General features: G+C 45.4%; 1 protein-coding gene across 16 annotated transcripts in view; it reads left to right on the top strand.

Moving 5' to 3' along the window:
• The window catches only part of HORMAD2 (HORMA domain containing 2), a 59,100-nt gene that overhangs the window by 32,099 nt on the left and 7,544 nt on the right, over nucleotides 1-19,457 (top strand). For 12 of the 16 annotated variants that reach the window (XM_080366321.1, XM_080366313.1, XM_080366315.1 and 9 more), the window contains 2 exons: nucleotides 407-468; nucleotides 8,646-9,300. In XM_080366321.1, coding sequence (XP_080222447.1) covers nucleotides 407-468; nucleotides 8,646-8,762 — 179 coding nt within the window. In that variant the 3' untranslated portion in view covers nucleotides 8,763-9,300. Of the gene's footprint in view, nucleotides 1-406; nucleotides 469-8,645; nucleotides 9,301-10,628; nucleotides 11,153-19,457 lie in introns of those variants that run through there. The other 4 variants (XM_080366309.1, XR_013923951.1, XM_080366318.1 and 1 more) reach the window with 4 other exon arrangements.

The raw sequence follows: 19,457 nt of genomic DNA on the forward strand, positions 1-19,457 counted from the left end.
CTTTGGGAACCTCCGTCAAATTTTGTTGAAACTATCTAATAAGGTCAATACTTCTGAGTCCAGGATCAGCTCCTTCCCCAAACAAACAGACACTTGGACAGAACATATGCAGGCATAAGTTTGTTTTCTTAAAAACCAGGTTAAAATTGAATTTAAGTATAATTGATAGGAGCTGCTGCAAGTTGATGTGTTGCATGTTCAGATGCACCCTTTATTCTGAAATCTTTTGTTTCCAAGAATAAACTGCCAGTGTTGGCAGTGCCTGAGAGCAAAGGTTACACAATTTCAGATCAGGCAAGGGATTTTGCTACAGTGGTTTGGTCAGGCTTCTGGATTATTATTTTTTTTCAATGAAACATAGTGTCTTAACTTCGGAGCTAATTTTGATTTGATGTTTGGATTGTAGGTGGAAAGAAGAAGGGAATAAAGGAGAGAGGCAGGATGCCTTGTTCAAGGGAATCTCAGCAGGTGAGAACATTTCAGTGTCTTTTAAGATATGCCAGGAAAAGTAGAATTCATTGCCATGGAACATTAAGTCATCTGGGATGGCATAACATTAGTGAATTTATTGTGCAGTATCGAAATACATAGAGGCTACGAAGTAGTAGAGCATAGGGATATAAGCATGAACTGGAAGTATTTAGGAAAGAAACTTTCCATGGTCAGCTTATTTCATACATCCAGTACAAGAATTTTGTACTGCTCTCTGGAGTTGGCACTCATGAATTACACATGCAGACTAAATGTCTCAGCCAGGCTGGTTTGCCTCTGTGTGTTTTTGGATTAAGGTTCTGAAATCACTACCCCGTTTTAGGTTTGAAGGATGTGTTTGTCTGTTGCCTAACATGGTCTTCACCTCTCCTTTCTGACTTCCAGACTATCCTCACATGTGAGTCACAGGTACTTCCCTCTCTAGGATAGGAAGAATTTTCCCCTGGAGGTGCTGATCTCTTTTTCAGTGGTTGTTTGGGCAACCCAAAGAACTAGGGTAGACCAGCCATGTAGATAAGTAGAGTTATGTGAAATTAGTTCCATCCTGAAGGCTGCCCAGGCTAAACCCTGAGTCAGAATCAGAGCTTGAATTCATGGGCTTGCGCAGAGGTTTTTTCAGTGACAGGGCAAATCTCTGAATACCACCAGACTTGCCACTTGATCCTCCTCACATTCAAATTAGTTGAAAATCATGTGAGCTTGAATGTTCAGAAACTGAATCTTTACAGAGTAAGTTAATGAGAGTAGGAAATTGCTACTAAAATTTTCCCCGCCTCTGTTGAAAAGAATCCCGGGGTGTCTAACCCAGACAGCAACTTAATATGTCATTCAAAAGGCATCTGTGAAGTATTTGCCTTGACTGAATCTTAGAATTAACTGCGCACAGGCTGGTATTTTTCAAACTAACCACATTTTTTTTTTTGTCACATCCTCCAGTTCACTTCTGATTGTTGTTTATTCTGTTGTCTGTGTGAAAACAGGACCCTTTTTTGTTTGTAACTCATGGTTGCCCCACTGATTCGTGCTCTGCCATTCTTTTGGGTCTGTCACTTGTGATCAGAGCACCAGACACCTCTCCCTTGCAGCATGTGAATTTCATTAGAATACAGTAGCAATAGTGAGAGTGTCTGAAGGTGGTGGAAACAGTATTAGTTGCTGAAAAATGGAAGAGTCACTTTATCCATTGTATGCTTCCAAAGACTTAAAACAAAAAAATAAAAAAAAACTCTCAAGCCCTCTGCCTGGTAGATTCTGCATGGCAGAGGGTTTTTTTTCATGTATTCTTTGATACTATTTTTCAAACCATCATAGCTTAGAAGCTGGCTAATATTTCAGTTGGTTTAGGGAAAAACAAAGTCAAGTCACTAGTTTAAATTGTCATTGTAAAGCCAGTGCTAATAAAACTTTGACACTATTTTCCATATGAGAGGGACTTTCCCTTCTTTTCTGAGGGAAGTGGTTAAAACAAATGACCACTGTGTATTCCACTTGAATCAGGAAGCCGAACTGGTGAGTGAAGTTTGTCTTGAAAAATGAGGACAAGCTTGGGTGGATGGGAAGTCTGAGTTGGGTATTATCGGACAGGGTCAAGTATAGGTAAGATGGGTAGAAGTAGTACTATTGGGTTATGAATGTGAACATCTTGTTGCTATCCAGACTACAGTACAGTCAAGAAGTAGTCTTTTCCAAGTGTCAGGTGTGTTCAGAGAAGGTCTTTGCTTTGAAGAGCTATAAGGTCTCCAAAGTGACTTGTTTTTTTCCCAGATTTCAGAGTTTAATTAGCTCAGTGTGTGAGCCCGTTGGTTTAGCTTGTAGAAATCTGCTGATGAGAATGGGGTCCTGCACTGAACTTAAGATAACTTCTTGAATTCTTCAGCATACTCCTTTATCCTTTTGTGAATCCTTTAATGTTCTCGTCCTGCAAATTGATTTTGGTCAGCTTTGTCTTCATGTAAGTAAACATGTTGCTGTGGAATGAGTTTGGAATGAAACAGAACTAGAAGATGAGTAAAATCTGACCATGTGGACGCCTCTGCAGGCTTTTATCTCCCATCAGGAAGCTGTGGGCTGAAGTTCTGGGGTGGTCCTTAGAGCAGAGTCTCACTGCACAGCGAAGCAGCCGTGCAGAGAGCCCTGAATCGCCCCTGACCGAGCCTGCGCCAGAGCTGGAAGTGGTGTGGCTGTATCAGCACAGTACAAGCCAGCTCTGCCTCCCAAGTTTCTGGCTTCATTAGCTAGCGCCAGACACTGCTTATGCTGCTAGACTGGCTGTGCTTATGCTACTAGGGTGCTGTGGGACATGAGGAAGTATGTTGACACTTGGCATTGTGTGGACATACCAGTTTCAATCAATGATAGCTCAGGGATCTCTGCACTTCGATTCACTGCCTGCTGTAGGCATACTTCTGCCATGCGGATTAGCTCTTTTAACTGGAGCTGTCTGCAAGTTAGATGTCTAGGGAGAGATTCATACCTAAATGTTGTAAATCAGTGCTGTTTTAGAGCTCAGAGGGTAGCCTGTCTGGCCTCCAGCTGCTGCTCCTCATGCAGAAGACTTGGCTACCTGGCCATGTCCTCTTTTTCCGAGGAACTGTGGCAGTGATGGAAGCCAGTGTGAACACAGTCTCATGGATGACACATTGCAAGTAATACCTGTCGTGTTTGCCAGTGAGCAGTGTCTTGTTGGTGCCCAGGGCTGTGGTTACCCTGACAGAGACTCTTGTGCCTTTGCTGAGCTTCTGTGCTGTACACAGCTTCTGTCTGAAAGTGAAGGTCGGCACGAGTAATTGCAGAATAACAGCTTGGAGATCAAGACCTTTGTTGTCTGATTTTTCCCAGGCAAACCACTTTTAAAATTGCCATGACAGAAAGCAGTTGAAGGGTGAAGCCTGCCATTTGCAGAGCAATAGGAAAGCATTTTTCTGTGGCAATGTCATTATCTTGAACTTTTGCAGAAAAGGAAAAAAAAAAAAGAAAGGTTTATCTCTAACTGTCTATCAAGAGAGCTGTATCTGATGAGAAGTTCCCAGAACATTTTCTCCTCCAAACCAGCTGAGGCTACACAGACCCAAACAATGAAGAGAGAAAGATGCAGAGATGAGCTTGCCTCTCTCCTTCCTGTGAGCTCAGGCCATTCTGGGAGGAGTGAGACAGGGAGGTCAGGAAATTCCTGGCTTCTCTTAATTCGCGTCAGATCCTTAGCTGTATCTTGGGGCCATTCATCCCTTGCATGAGTTATCCCTGTCTAGTGTGCAGGAAGCAGTCTCCTAGTGATCTCTTCGTCCAGAGGTGAGGCCCATCACCCCGCAGATCTGGGGAGATTTAACCCTTGTGCCCTCAGATTCCCTGACAGCTACTCCAGGGACATCCGTGGGAAGACATGATGCTTCCGTGCTGGCTGCCTTTATGTATGTTCATAACATACATGCTAGCAACCAGACCCTCTAGAGAAATCTGCATAAATTAAAATTGGACAGATCTAGTATCCCGTGAGGGACTAAGCTGGGTAGCAGCCTAGTAGGCAGGAGTGTCAGCTGCTCTTTGCCTCCTTGGTTACAATGCTGTAATCTTACGGGGGAAGGCTGCTGGTTTTGGGAGGCGTTTTGGATTGTGATCTGGCAATCGGAATGGCCTGCATGGCAGTGTATAGTATGATTGAAAGCCCCGGAAGAGATTATGAGGAGAGAGACTGATGATTTTTTTTTCCCAGCAGGTATTTTGGAAGAATTTTATTTATTTTTTTTCACTCTGGAAAAAAATGTTCATTACTCCTTTAAATGCTACAAGATACGTGAAGTACAGAGTAGGCCTGTGAGACTTCCAGTTCGTGAAAAAGAAGTTACGTTAAATGTCAAAGATTTTAACAGTGAGCTATGGAAAAAGGAAGAGGACTAGTGGTAGTCAGTGATGTGTTGGCATGGCTTCCTGGGGACAAAAATGTGGCAAGGTTCCACAGAAGCACCACAGTGAGTGTCTTTCATTCTTCCACCTGCATAAATTGGCTTTCATGCTAACCAGCATGATTCTCCTCCATTCGCACAGATGAAAATCATGATTAATTCCACTGATGTCAGTGGGATTGCTTTACCGGGAACTGATAAGAGACCAGCGCTGAGCCCTGCATTGGGTGATTAACCACTGTGCCGCCTTCACAGAACAGCAGGGCCAACTGGAGATCATCATGTCCAACTTCCTGCTCAAAGCAGGTTGAAGTAGAGGAGGTTTCTCATGACTTGTCCAGTCAGGTGTTGAATATCTTCAATGGTGGAGACTCCACAACCTCCCTGGATGACTTGTGCCAGTGTTAGATTGCCCTCACGGTAAAAAACCCCCACCAGATTGTTCTTACGTTTAAATGGAATTTCCTGTATTTCAGTTTGTGTCCATTTCCTCTTGTCCTTTCACTGGACACCATGACATATCTTGATCTTTACTGTGCTTGGAGAGCGTGGAGCAGCCAGCTGTCAGTGAGTAGGTGGGAATTACTGCGTTCAACCAGAGAGAAGTAGCTGTTCACCAGGGATGCCTCAACTCCTAGGGGATCAATTTAAAAGAGTCACTGGCTTGATTTGTGAAAGTGGCAAACATTTGCTGTGCTATTGAGTCAATGTAAGCTGCAGCTGAAATCACAGCATACGTCAGGCACTGACTTTCTCTGATTAAAGTTTCCTGATGATGATAGACATCCCCTGCAGATATTGTTTATTGCCCTGACACCTGAGGATCATTTTGCCTTATTTCAACATTTAAGTCTTGGATCTCTGTCCTTATTCTTCTAGCATGCTTGATGGAACTGGACTTCTTTTGACATTAATGTGCTTCTGAAATTGTCAGGATAGTTACAAGGTACCAAACTAAACACTCCATGTCCCTGACAAAGGGAACTCTTCTGAGGATGTAAAATTTGCCAAGTAACAAACCTCAGCATGTGGCAAGCAAGGGACAAAGAGGGACACAGTCGAATGCTCTTGTGCAATTTTAGCTTTCCTACATAGGATGCCTTGGGAAGCAAAGTACATGTCAGAAGAGCTGTAAATTTGCTTCAATTTATGCTGGGAATTTTTTGCCGGAATACGTGGGGACACTGGGGACTGAAAATTGCAGAGCACAAAACTAGGTCCTGATTTTGTCTATCTAAGAATAGCAGTGTAACTGTGGTCTGCTCATTCTGTTTCATCCACCAGTCTGCCTTGGGAAGGCTTTAATCTAAGTCTAATCTATTTTTAGCCTGATATCTTCTCCAGACAATGTGCAGCTGTCCTGTTAGTTTTTTGCCAGATATTAGTAACACTTGTATGATTCACAAGTTAGCTGTATTTTTATGGAAAAATTCTGTGGCAAAATATTACTTTTTTACATGTAGTACAGTATTGTAAAACAGGAGATTCAAACTCACTGTGTGTTCATGGTGTGATCTAGACCTGGAACTGCACCTTGGGCTCAAGAGGTCATAGATCTGTTCCTGTCTTTCCTACTTGATCTGGACTTGTCCCACCTGTCCTGTTGTCAGCGTGGTCCCTTTGCAGGGTAAGCATGCGAGGGCCTGGGCCCTGTCTTACATGCTTTTATAGCAGCTGGCTTATCAGTGGAGCCGAGGGCCTGCAGTGGTTGTGTAAGACAAAACCCCAACATTCATACAGTGCAAGCTCTCCCACTAGTTATTCTAAGTCAAGCATCCCAGTACATGGGAAAAATCAGAATTAATCAACTTCTGGAGGCTTTGATTGTATGTTTAGTCAATGGGAGGGATTTCCTGCTTTTCACCACACCGTTTTAAGAGGTTTACTTTCTGGTTAAAGTCAAATAAACATACGTGGGATCTGACTTAATCCCATTTAGACCAGCATTTCTGGGGAAGATGCTTGAGTGTTTGATTAAGGATGGGACCTGGAAGTTGGACATGGGGTCTGTTTCTTGCTCTGAGTTCCTGCATGCACTTGTAGCTGGGCAGGATGGGACATGCTGGCTTCGGTGAAGTACATCACGTAGTTGACATTTGATTTATTCAATAGATGAATAGTGCTTGTCTAGAGCACTTGATGGCGTACATAGATGTTTTTACTCTTCTAATCTCAGGTTCCTGTTAGGTGGTCATGCTCCCTGTGGTAAAGGAGAGGATGGTCATGCTCCCAGTGGTAAAAGGGAGGAAAACTGGGAGAGCTGCAGTGGACTCTGCTTGAGCAGCTGCTCGTTGAGGCTATTTCTCCCACCTCAAAAAGATCCTATCCATGCAGAAAATTTAGGAGGAGCAGAAAAGGGAAAAAACTTTACTGAGTAGTTGTCTGTGCTACAGAAAATCCATTCCTCAATAGAAGAAATGCTCTCTTCATGTGGTTTAGGTGAAAACAGGAGAGCTGCCTTATTCAGGTGACTGGGGCCCAGGAGACAGGGGATCATTGCTTTACTTTATTGTGTGGCCAGCAGGACAGGGTACAAACCCTACAGCTGTGTTAGCACTGGAGAGTTTTGGGATGCAGTGTTTCCCCCTTCTGGGCCCTTTACTTCATAAAAGGAAGTAGGCAGGTTAAAACGATGCCAGGGAGAGCAAAGTAAATAACAGCCTAAAATGCCAATTTGAGCAGCTGGATACCAGGTCAGGAGCTGTAACACAGAGAACCACTCATCTCTCTTTCTTCAAGCAAATACGCCTTGGGCAGCATTGGCAGTTTTGTCAGCCTGAGTGTGCAGGATGAAGGAGAACCTGCCCGTCTCACTTTGACAGATTCTTGTTTTCTCTGTTTTTTTGGAAAGGATATTGTACTTTCTACATTAAGCAACATTGTGTTGCTCATAATGAAGAGGAGGGAAGAGGGGTGGAAAAACAATTTGAAACATGATAGAGAGGCAAAGTGAGATTGTTTCAAACTGTTTTGCTGTTAATCCACAATCAGAATTCTTTCACACATTAGAAAGGCCATTGTTATGTAGAGATTACCAAAGCCTCATACCAAGGTCAGATAGAAAGAAAGCCTTGATGACGTGAGTGAGGAATTCTGTGACGACTACATCTTGTAATCTGGAGACCTTGTTCTTGTCTCCAGGATGCATTCTGGAATAGCTCTGTATTAACTCCTTGTGTTTATCCTGCCTCAGTTACAGGGTTCCCCATGTTTTATGGTGAAACTGGAGTAAGGTACTCCTGTTTTGGAGCAGGAGCTCAGTTAGCACTCTTTTTCCTCTTTGTTCACCTTACTTTCATCCAAATGAACTTTCTTTTGGAGGCAAAAGTGAAGCAGTATGCTGTGGTGTGTCCCTTCAGCTCAGATCCAGTGAGAGCAAGAGAGGTTACATTGCCAGACTGTGTGCTTTGTCCCTTCTGGGTGGGCAACAACATGCGTTACGCTCTGCAGCTCCAGATTATTATTGTAAAAATATAAATATGTTATGTGATAACGAGAATAAGCGAGTCTGTCACTTGGCACAGCCAACACTTCAACTGTTGCTCTGGCTGTCCACCTCTCTGTGGTCTGTCTGAATTGCCTGTACTGATGACCCATTTGTATGATAGCATATATTTACCCGTGTTTTTTAACCTTTTGGTTTGTAGGCCTCTGAATATTTTTGAGGGAGGTTTGTGTCTTTCTAGAGGGAGATTAAGCCTCTTGGAAAAAAGCTTGCTTTGCCTAGGTTTTTTTCACAGACTTGCTGGTAGTCTTTGAAGTCTGAGATCCGCCAACTTGTGTTGAAATTCCCTGATGTGCAAACAGAGGTACTGTATGTCTCCTTCTGAAAGGCTGTTTCCAGTGACTGCAAATTTGATATAAGTACCCCCCCTTCTTTTACCTAACTTTTATGATTACCTGAGGTCACTGAAACAGGCTATGCCCTATAAGTGATTATATTTCTCAAAGGTCTCCTTGCTCCTGGTATTTTCTGTCAGCAGTGGAGAGGTGGATACTATTCCTTGTGCCACCAAAACCATTCTCTGTCCCTGAAGCTGAACCTGTTGCTTTCACAAATCTTTCAGACCCAATTCCATCCAGTATTCCAGTTTTGATTCCTTGCCTAATTGTTCTTCTGGAGAACAGGATCACACTGAAGAAACCCAAGAGGATCCAGGAAAACACACTGTAATTTGGGAAGTTGTGTTTCTTGACTCATCTAGCAGGAGCCTGTACTGTGAGAATGATCACTGTTTCTGATGGTTCTTACAGATAAGCTGCATGAGCCTTGCATCTAGCCAGGAAGAGGTAACAGGACCCAAGAAGAAAAGGAAGGTCAGTGAACCAGAGGAGCTGCTTCTGGAAGGCAGGAAATCATGTTCATTCTGACACACATTTTGGAAGGTGTGAGTTTGCATTGTCATCTGACTAGTAAAGACCTTTACTCTCTTCCAGTATTTAGTTCTTCCACATACCGCGTGTATTTCTGCATGTTTATTTGTCTAGTGAAAACTCTGGATTGAGAAGGGTCAACAAGCACCATAATTGTCACGACAGTGACATGTCATGACATGACAGTGTCAACCAACAGCACTTGTTTGATGTTCTAAAGTTGAGGATTTATGATTCCATGGTGTCTGTGTGTTTCCTTCTCTCTGTGTCTGTCCCTCACACATGCCCCCTCCCACTGGCTAGATTTCCTCCTCTGTGGCTGGGCTGTCCTTTGCCGATACGTTGTCAATAATTCGTGGCACTGTTCCAGGATGAACTCTCTTAAGGTATCAATGCCAGCAAGCAACAAGTCTCGTGATTCACTAGACTGTGTTTAATGTTGTCCTGTCTACTGTTTCCAGAGCATAGATTTTTTTTTTCTTCAAAGAAGGGTTTTTATCTATATTGAATACAGAGATAAAGTAATCTATACACATTTTCTGCTGGTGCTGAATTTTTTTTTTTCTGACTCTGCAAGTAGTGTTGCTATGACTATATTATCAGCTTATTTCTAAAACAGCAACCCACCATGTACCAAGGGGCTTAGACAGTTGTGTGATATAAATTATGTTGCAATACACTGCATTTAAAACCTAACCTTGATAAAGGTACCTTGTGGTTGCAAATACTGGTAAGGAGAACAACAGCAACAAAAGAAAAAATTCTGTGCTCCTCCGAGCAAAAGTGCTGTGCTTTGTGCCGTGTAGGTTGCCTGGCAGGCACTCTGTCAAGACCTACTGGCTATTGCTGGAGTGGGAGGAGCAAAATGGTCTTAATTGGTCTTAGGTGTTTTATAAAAGGTGTTCAGGGGATAGCCTTTGCATTACTTTATATACATCGCAAAAGAGATACCAAGATATGAAACAGTTAAGAAGGAAATGTAGTGCACCTTTTTCCCAACGTAATGTTGATTGCCTGAAGTTTTCAAATGTTACAGTGATGGGGAAATAAAAGCATGGGAGCACAACAGAGTAATGCACCCAGTAGTGTAGCAGCGTCCCTGACATGTCAGCGATGCAACAAAGGTTTTTCAAGACAGGACTTGAAGAGCGGCAGTGGTTGTGGATGTGAGGTGGTTTTTTCGTGGTGTATGTCAGACTGCTCCACAGAAAGCCATGTGATCCTCATGTCACTTGTCAAGTATCTGACCCATAGTGATTGAAGGACCTCAGTGACCAGTGCCGTCACTTGACACACGGGGTTCCCTATCACCATTAATGTGTCTTCTGCTGTGGCAGTACTTAGTTGGCTCCAGACATCAGGGATCTTTCTCACTGCTGAAACAGTGATCTTTCCTTGGCTAGACAAAAGCTACCAGGAGGTGGGGATTGATGCATCTTCTTTCTGCTTTTACTCTGGTTAGCCAGAGTTGAAAGCCAGGCTGGAAACGGCTGACGGAGTGGAGATAATGCTGAAACTGAACACCCCTAGATGTTCCGTCGGCCTCCTTCTCCAGGTAGCTGAGTAATGCATTGCAATCCTAATGCTAATACCACAGCTGTCCTTACTCGGCCCAAGGCAGACAGACCACTGACTGTCCCTGAGCCTGCAGCAGTGTCTGGCAGTTTTCATGGCTTGATGCCTATTTCACAAAACTTGCAGAACATGAGAGTTCTCCATTTTATCCTCGCTTTCAGTCCTGTGTTCTCATTTTTGCACCTGTGGCCTAATAAGCCAGTTTGTTCACATGCCAGAGCAAACCAGAAATCTTCCTTCTGCCCAGATTTTGTAATGGTATTTGCTCTCACGCCTGCACATCCACAGGAGGCCTGCGTTCTTCACAGAACAGCTACAGCTCAGGACCTGCCTTGACCTGAAAGCTGTGCCCTGGCACTGCTAGACTGCGTGGCTTCCATACTCCTTCAGCCCACTGACTTCTGCCTGCACCAAAACCCTTGTCGTGTTGTTGCGTCGTGCGCGTAGGAGAAAGTCAAACCTGTCTGTGATTATGGATACTCCAGCAAATTAGTCTTTCTCCTATACATATGATGCCACAAGGCTTAGGGGCATGCCAGCTCGCTTGGTGCACGCTGGAAGATGCAAAGTCCCACAATGAAAGTGCAGTAAACTCTCTTGTGTTACCATATAGTAAGAGTAGTGTGCACACGGACACCACGAAGTAAAGCCACAGCTTAGTTGGTTGCACGATGTCTTGATCTTGTAGCCATGGCCAGAGACTCACTGTCTCAGTTCACATTGGCTTCTAATCAGCTATTTTACGGTAATGACTTTTAGTCATTTTCATTTCAGGCTTGGTTAGAAATAAAGTAATTTGTGATGAACTGCCACAGTAAGCGTCTGATTTTTCTTTCCCACAAACTTGTGGTTACCATCAGATTCTAAGAAAAGTCTTTCAACTGCAGATTGGAATCATATAAGCCACTTACACATATCCTTTTATTTATTAGCAATTCTGCTTGGCTAGCTAAAGGTAAAAAAACCTTTTTCTTGTGTTTCAGTCGCATTTCTAGTTAATACTCATTAACTGACTTAATGTATGTTACACATCATCAACCTGATTCACTACTGACATAAAACAGAAGCGATTCGTTAGTAACGGTCTCTTGCCAATTGGTGAACTAAATTACGTTTGAACAATTTTCTTCAAAGATTCTCCTCCTCCCCCCATGCATCATTTGGCAAGTCCCCTGAATGCTTGCTTACAGTAATTATGTGCGTGCAGTGAAAGGAGACTGTTACCTCTTACACCAAAATAAATGAATATGTGATCTTTGTGCTAATGTAGTAGTGACTAATACAAAGAATCAGACATCCTCCCTTTGATCTACCCCTAAGATACGAACAGCAATTAAAGATTACAAGCTGCTTTAAAAAGGAGAATATCGGGAACATTCTGTAAGGAGAAAGTGAATGCTTCACAGGGTTTTTCAGAAAATCAGCGAAGAAGGGGAACCCTTTCCCGTTTATTGTGACCGCAGGCTTTTTAATAGATGTAACGTGGATATCCTTAACCTGCCGAGCCACAAACAGGTTGGCGGTGCTTCTAAAAATTCTTCCTTGTTTCTGGGATAGTGTTTAACAAGAAGAGTAGTATCTCTGTTTCAAACTGAAAGTCAAACTGAAGTCAAACGGAAAATGCATTGTCTCAACCACATCCTTAAATACACTGTCCTCAACAAGAAAATAACCCCAGCCCCTGGTACTGCTCGGTAACCTTACGGACAGGTGTCGACATTCGTTTTTCACCTGAAAACAGGATTCTTTCGGGATTTCCATTGCCACGTGTGATCTAGGAAATCATCTGATCTGACTGCTGCTGCTTTCAGTTTTGGAAGGGCAGCAGGGAGAAGAAATGAAACACAACACAGGAGCAGGAGAAATCGAGATCATTTCACACTTAAAACAGGAGAGTTAAGTTTTGCCATTGATTTCAGTGGAGCGTGGAGGGATCTCTATCTGTGGTGGTGATACAAAAATCATACTGTAACACTGTCCAAATGAGCTAAGCGATCATTTTTTTCCTCCAGTGGATTTCTGAAACGATATCAGTGAAATACCTTGCATATACCTTGCTATAAATGTGATTAGAAATCAGCTAGTATTTTCACGAGCATAATTCCAATCATAAATCTTTACCTGAAGAGCTGTTCCACGAGATTACCATCTCGGGATTTTGGCTGGAACTTTAATTCTGCATTCTTCCTCTTGAGTCAGCAGGTAAAGTATGTGGTTGTGGCCTGCTGCCTTGAAGTGCCTGCATTTGTCATGCCACAGGGTTGCCATTCTTGGGGGCCAAGGTCCTTGTGCCAAAAGCATAATGTCACCCTACTGGAATCCCACCCACGTGTGTCGCTGGGAAGAATCTTTTTTGTTAATGGATGAGTAAAATTTCATCAGGCTTTTGTTGTCATCACGAGGTAAGTAAGAGGGATTTGCATCTGAGCTGGCACATTTTCCATGACCAGTTTCCAAGGCTAATTTAAGTCAGGCTAGCACGTATATCTTTCCTTTAAGCAGAGGCTGAGATTCCGAAGCCTCACAGGAGTTTTCCATAGGAAATGCCACCCTGGGTATCTGTGTGCCAGACGTGCCTGTACAGCGTTTCCCAGAGCATCAATGACCTACTGTTCTAATGCAGAATCGTTTGGCTGCCTTGTGACATCTTCTAAATACCTTGCTGTGGAGTTTGTCGTTTATATGCTAGAAAAATAGGAATTAAGAAGAAGTTAAGACACTTTAGCCGTGATCAGTGGGCTCAACACAGTGATGGTGTGGTCCAGTTGTAAAGAAATAATACAGCTGTCCCCATTTACGTTGCCTTTGTTTTGGAAGGGCTAAGGGTTCCCTGTGCATGCCTCTTGATGTTTTCTTGTCTGATTAGCTCATGATTTAGCTCTGCATTGAGCACCTTTTTAAGGAGGGGATCTTTGTTATGGAACAGGTTCAAGGCCTGTTGCTGCTGTTTACAGGAAAGCACCCAAGACCTGCTGTGGAGGACTTTGAGAAAGTGGGAGAAGGGGGATGTGGTAGGCAAATATAAGGTACCGGTTTCTTTTACAAGCATGGCATGATATATTCTGTTCCTATTACTTGTATTTCTTTACAGGACGTGCAGTGAGGGGATGTTTATTCTGATGAAAGTCTAGGCTTGATAACAGGAAACCAAGCGCTTTGTGCAGTAGATTGACCTTGAATTACACACAGACCTTTTTTCAGTAACAGAGGGTAAGACTGTCTAAAACACAGGAAAATGGTGTCTCTAGAAAACAAAGTGGCATTTTGAGTTGGCTAGAATCTACCCAAGCCTTTGCCAGCCTCAGAACAGTGAATGTCAGCCCGAGCAGGTGGTACAGATGCAGCCGTGGCTCAGGGACTTGTCAGGAGAGCCCGGGGGACAGTTGCTTTTTGTCCCTGAAGGCTTTTTCTTAGAAGTTCAGTCTAACCAGTAAATTGAACCTGCATGTCCCTGTGAGTGAGGCAGAGCACTGGGATGCGGGAGACCTCTCTGTGTACCCCAGTGGGGGCATTCAGTGGTATGCTGAAGGACTCCCCCCTTTCCACTCTTCACCCACTGTAGAGAGCGCTGGCCTTTGGGGGCAAGAGCCACATTTCAGGAGCCCTTGCAGGAGCTGCTATTACAGGACTTTGATCTTGTCGAATGTTTCTAGATGCTTCCACAGCATTAATAAAACAGCATCGTGGGATGCAGTTCAATTAATAACCAGTATTTCCAGAGTGAAGGAGCTCTACTTGCATAGAAATAAAGGTTTTTTTCTCTCTGCTGTTCCACCCTGGCATCTGAGACCTCTGATGAGCTCTGCTCACATGTCTCCAGCTATCCTCTGCTACAGCTCTTCAGCACCTCGTCCCCCTATTACTAATGACTGGACCTTGTTCAGTGGAGGCAATTACTTGCCACTGATTGTTCCTTCTAGGCCATAAAAACAGGCATCAGCAGGGCTTCGGTGATTCCTAGCTGTGTCCCTTAAGCAGAGAGCTGGGAAGGGACAGCACAGGTAACTTATGACTTCTGCATTATCTGTTTGTTCCTCTAAAAGCGTAGATCGGCTACTTATTTGTTGGGCTAGTTTTCAGCCAGAACCTTTCCCTGGTCTGGCTCACCTCGTGGCCAGCGGGCTGCTGATGGTGCGAGGGGAATGGTGAAAACAAGCTCAGGGGCTGTGGACAGGGACAGGGACCTCTTGTGTTGGCACCAACCTCCATGTGGGCCAACTTCAAGAGTAGCAGGAAACTGTAGCACAGCAGATGGCAGAACTCCCCCGAAACAATCTTGGTGTTATTCCATGGTAAAGAGATTCTGAATCAGGGCAGACTTCAGATGTGTGGAAGATATTGGTAAGCATGACATCTAGACAAAGCGTAGTTGCCTGTACACAACCAAATATTTCCTCTGGCTTGTGGTTGTTTGGCCGTTACCTGGTTTCCCCACCGATGCAGTGGAATTACACTGAAGTAAAAAAAAGAATTGAGCCGGTTGCCTGACAGCATTTATTTTTTATTTTTAAAATGCGGCACAGAGAGATTAACCTGAAACTTTGAGGCAGGAATATCCAGAAAAAGCCTCAAACACTCTCAGCGTTTCTGTACGTTTTGGATAAGGCCACATGGGCTCTTCCAAAGATGTTTGCTGCTTGCGTAACATTTGGGGAAGCTTTGTGTGCTTAAAAGCTTTTAGTGACTTGGAAAGTGGACCCACAGTCAGTCCTCAATGTTTCTGCGAAAGAGGTCCAAGTGCGAGCAAGGATTTGACATGGATGTGTCGATTTTCTGCTTTAAAAGAGTCATCAGTTTGCAAGTAAACTTGCCATGTCGGTGCTGTTTTGGAGGGCCATTACCTACTTATTTTCAGAAATTATTTAGCCGATTGGCTGGCCAGCTTCCTTTTTCCCAGGCTGTTTGAGAGAATGTAAGAGCTGAGCTACTTGGCTACAAGAGATTTTCTTCTCTGAAATTGGCAGCTGCTCATTCCGGAAGAGAATCAGCATATTTGGCCACTGATTGCAAAGGAAAAGGGAAAACCATTATTTTTTCATTTCACTCATTTAACTATCCAGTGGGAGACATTGACTGTATTTGGGTGACCCTCATTACTAAGGCATTGCTAAGGCTTCCCTCCTCTGCCCTTCACTTTAAAGTAGAAAATAAAAATATTCAGTTCTCAAAAATGCATATATTCTCCTTGGCTGGATTAGGAGCAAGCCAGTGCCAAGTATCTAATTGTATCAGGCCTTACACAGCAGTATATTCAACGTCACTGCTTCATGAGTCAGGATTTTCTGTCTGAAAAAGATCACGTCAAGAAGCCTGGGACAAAAATTCCCTATAGCCCAGCAACAGAGCTTACTGTGTAAGAAGCTCTGTTAGGAAAGAGATGTGGAAGTCAGATATTTCTGCCTGGGCATCCTTCCACGTTGAACAAAGAAGTACTCAGTAATGGTCAGTGAGGCTTCTCATGACTCAAGTGCTTTGATAATTGCTCCTGGAGCACAGTGTGTGAAACTCCACAAACCTGCGGCCGTGCCGGTGGGAAGGCGAAGGGTGGGTTTGCTGATGTCAGGATGCCTTTGAAGTCACTCCACGAGCGCCTTGCCGCTTGGGCTTCTCGAGCTGAGGAAACTGTGTTGGACTGAAGCGTTGTGGCTCTTGTTCAGACTTGCTGTGATCTCACAGTAGCGTGCCGAGAGCTCCTTGTTGTTACGTCACGAGGGCTTTGCTTGTGTCATAGTCAGGCCCACACACATCACCGAGGCAGGAAATGCTGCCTGTGGGCAGGCTTGGGTTTTTTCAATGTCTTGCCATTGGTATTTCCTCCGCTTTCCAACACTTAATTTCATTAATCCATCAGCACTTACTTCATCTGCGGATCACAAGATTCTTTGCAAAGGAGGTTGCGCATCTTTATTCCTGCTATAAAGAGGGAGAAGTTTAAATTCAAGCTGGAAGTGACTCTCCTGAGGTCACGCAACTGCCAGGAGTGATGTTGCAGAGATCTGTTTTTCAAGATGCTGTCATCAGATGCTTATTTGGAGTTTCTGATACTGCATAGACTTCTGTTAAGAATTTCCTTTGTTAATCTGGAATATTACTAGAGAACCTTGTGAGACAGGGCTTTGAGAAACAGTTTTTGCTAAATTCAGCTCTTCGCTGCATGCCATCTCACTTTTACCTGGGGTCTGCACCTTAGTTCTGGTGAAATTTCATGTTTGAGGGAGGCATCTAAGAGAGGTCCCTGCAGAGGAATGTTTCACTGAAGCTGAAACCCTATTCTGATTGTGTATTCACCCTAATTTGGGGTATCTGAGGGGTCTAGCTGGAGGCAAACAGCCCTGAAGTCCGTATTTGGTCAATGAAGAGAGATCAGCTCTTCCCCAGGATGATTCAGAGCAGAGATGGAGTCCTTTTCTGAATCACTCTGAAGGAAGTCTTTCATCTCTCTTTCTCTGTTATCTATAGAGGGACATTTCCCCTCTAATGTTGGTCTTTGAATGAGCTGGTGTGAGTACCCATCCACATCCCGCTGGTCTTGACTAGCAAAGCCAGCGAACTTGCTCCTGTGCCCTTGTATGGGATGATGAGAAATTGTGCACAGGCAGATTATTTTGCATCTATGCACCGAGGAGGCTTTGCACCTTCCTCTGGAACATCTGGTGTGAGTTACTGCTAGAGGCAGAGACTGGCTGGCTGGGCTTTAGGTCTGATCCAGCCATTCCTGTCTTCCTTTGATCTAAAATAAGGTTTAGCCATCATTTACTGGTGCAGGAAGGATGAGAATTTTGCCGACTTCAGTATTTCTGCAGTCTTTTGAGAAACCAAGAGGCACTTTCTTTGGGTTTGGTGATCCCCATAAATCTTGCAGTGTGTACAGCGTTCCCGGGAGGTGTGTATGCCCACCCCGCGCCTGTCCGTCCCCCTGCGAGCACAGCCTGCCTTGGGCAGGCTCACTGGGTAGATGCCAGGCTGGGAAGAGGTGGGCAAGAAGATGGTTTGGTGTAGGACAGCAGAGCAAAGATGGAATGAAAACTGTATGGGAATCATTCAGGGATCTGAGCTTTGGGTCGTCTTCAGGTGGTTTTGGTGATGTTCCCCCCTCCTCAGAAACTCGGGTTTCTGCTGAAAAAAGCTGACTCAGGGAGAATTTGTGGGAGGACAGTCCCATGGGGCGCGTCCTGCACTTGGGGGACAGGTTTCTGAGCTTTATGTACTGACATTTTCTGAAGAAGACAGCAGGCAAAGGAGGGTGATAAAGATCCCCTGGGTCCAGCCTTCTGCTTCCAGGACACAGCGAGGGCTGCACTGTCCTACTTAAGCTGAGGAAGGAGGGAAAAATGTTCTTCATTCTTGGGGGCCCACCTGCCCTTTTGCTGCTGTTCTCGCAGCCAAGGAACATACCTTTGCTGAGGGAACACATGAACAGGCAGCTCTTTGCAAGGAACTAAACCCATCTGCGTGGGCCGGGAGGAAGAGGGAGGCCAGCCACAACAGCTGCCCCTCTGGGAGACTGGAGGTTACAAAGAAGCCTTGATGCCTTCTGAGTAAGAGCAAATTCTTAAGCAAAGTGAGGGTGCAGATTTCTCCTTGCTGGGAGCGAGGCAAGTCTGTTCTTGGTGGGAAGTTCCTTCTCAGAGACTCACCTGGGGAAGAAGAAGGGGAATATGGAAATCACTGGGCTGCGTGGGACTGCGGGGCCACAGCCTGCTCCATTGATGGGGCAGAGCGGGTCCAGCCCTGTGGCAGGCAGCGGTGGAGTGGCTTCCCTGGTGTGTCAGGAGTGAGGTGGCTCTGCACCTTTGGGCCTTTGGGCTAGACATTTTACCTGGGTATATAATGCACAAACAGCTTTGCAAAGAGGGAGGAGGACCTTGGATTCCCCTTGGCCAAGCTGCTCTTCTTCCCAGAGCTCTCCCATCTACAGTCAAATTGGAGAAGCTTCCCATCCTTTTCCTGGTGCAGCATGCTGCTGGGAGGGTGCCATCATGGACCCAGGCACTTGGCCTCACTGAGGCTGGGCAGCACCGAACAGCCACCTCTGCTCTTTTCTCCAAAAGCAACCGCAGTTCAGGGCAGAGAAATGCCCAGACTCCGGGGAACGGCTGTGTTTGACACAGTGCCTCCCTCTTGCCCTGCTCCTCAGGGTTGCCACTTGCTCCATGTTGGCGTGCTTCATGCTTAGACCAAAATCCTGGGTCTAGACCAGGCCCTGGGTCACCTGTGCCAGCACCAGCTCGTGCGCAGCTCGGGATGTCTCCCAGCACATTGCACTGAGGGCTGCGGGCTGACCCCGTGGGGCTGGCCTTGCATCTGGCGGCCACACGTCCCAGCGTGGATGGTAGGGCACTACCAGCCAACGTTTCGGGCTGGGATGGCGCATCTGCCACCTGCCCGTGCGTGGCAGCCTGTCCCTCCCTGCCAGCTGCCCGTGGCACCCCGAGGAAGTGGCTTTGCAATTCAGAGCAGCGGAAGTGGCTGCCGGCACATCGAACCGCTCCTGGCAGCGGCGCGGGCCACTGCCAGCCCCGGGTGGCCACGTTTCCTTCCCCTCCAGCTCCCGGGAAAGGAAGCCGCAGCGCCTTTGCCCTCCGACACTGCCCCAGCAATGTGCTCATCAGCAAAAAGGCTTTGGGTGCTGCAGGGGCACCCCTGCTGCCGCGCTGCCTTTGGGACCCATCCCGAAGGCACTTGGCAGAAATTGCCCTGGAAGGGGTGAATAGCAGGCTCGGGAGAGGGAGGGGATTTCGGAGGTAAAAGTGGGAAGAATCCAGCCAGCCGGCTGGGTGCACATGGGGCTGGGGAGGGCTGGGTGGGGAGAGTTATTACCTCAGGTTATTTTTTGGAGGAATTTAGATATTTCTAGGGAACTGCCCTGCCTGTGTTTTCTGCCCAGCTGGCTCCCTCCTCCCCTGTGGTTATGAAAAGATGTTTTTCAGCCAAAAATTACTTGGTTCCCCAACCCATCTCTGCGAGCCTTGTGACACTGCCTTTAGCGGAGGCAAAGTGGTGATCGGTGTTCAGTGCTTTCCCACAGTAGGCTGGACACCGCTGTAAGGAAGCCAAAAAAACCTTCTGGCTCCAGAAGGGATTTAGACCAACAAACCCATTCTGCTGCCTGAATTC

Source organism: Falco punctatus (assembly GCF_963210335.1).
Source record: "Falco punctatus genome assembly, chromosome: 1".
Lineage (NCBI taxonomy): Eukaryota > Metazoa > Chordata > Aves > Falconiformes > Falconidae > Falco > Falco punctatus.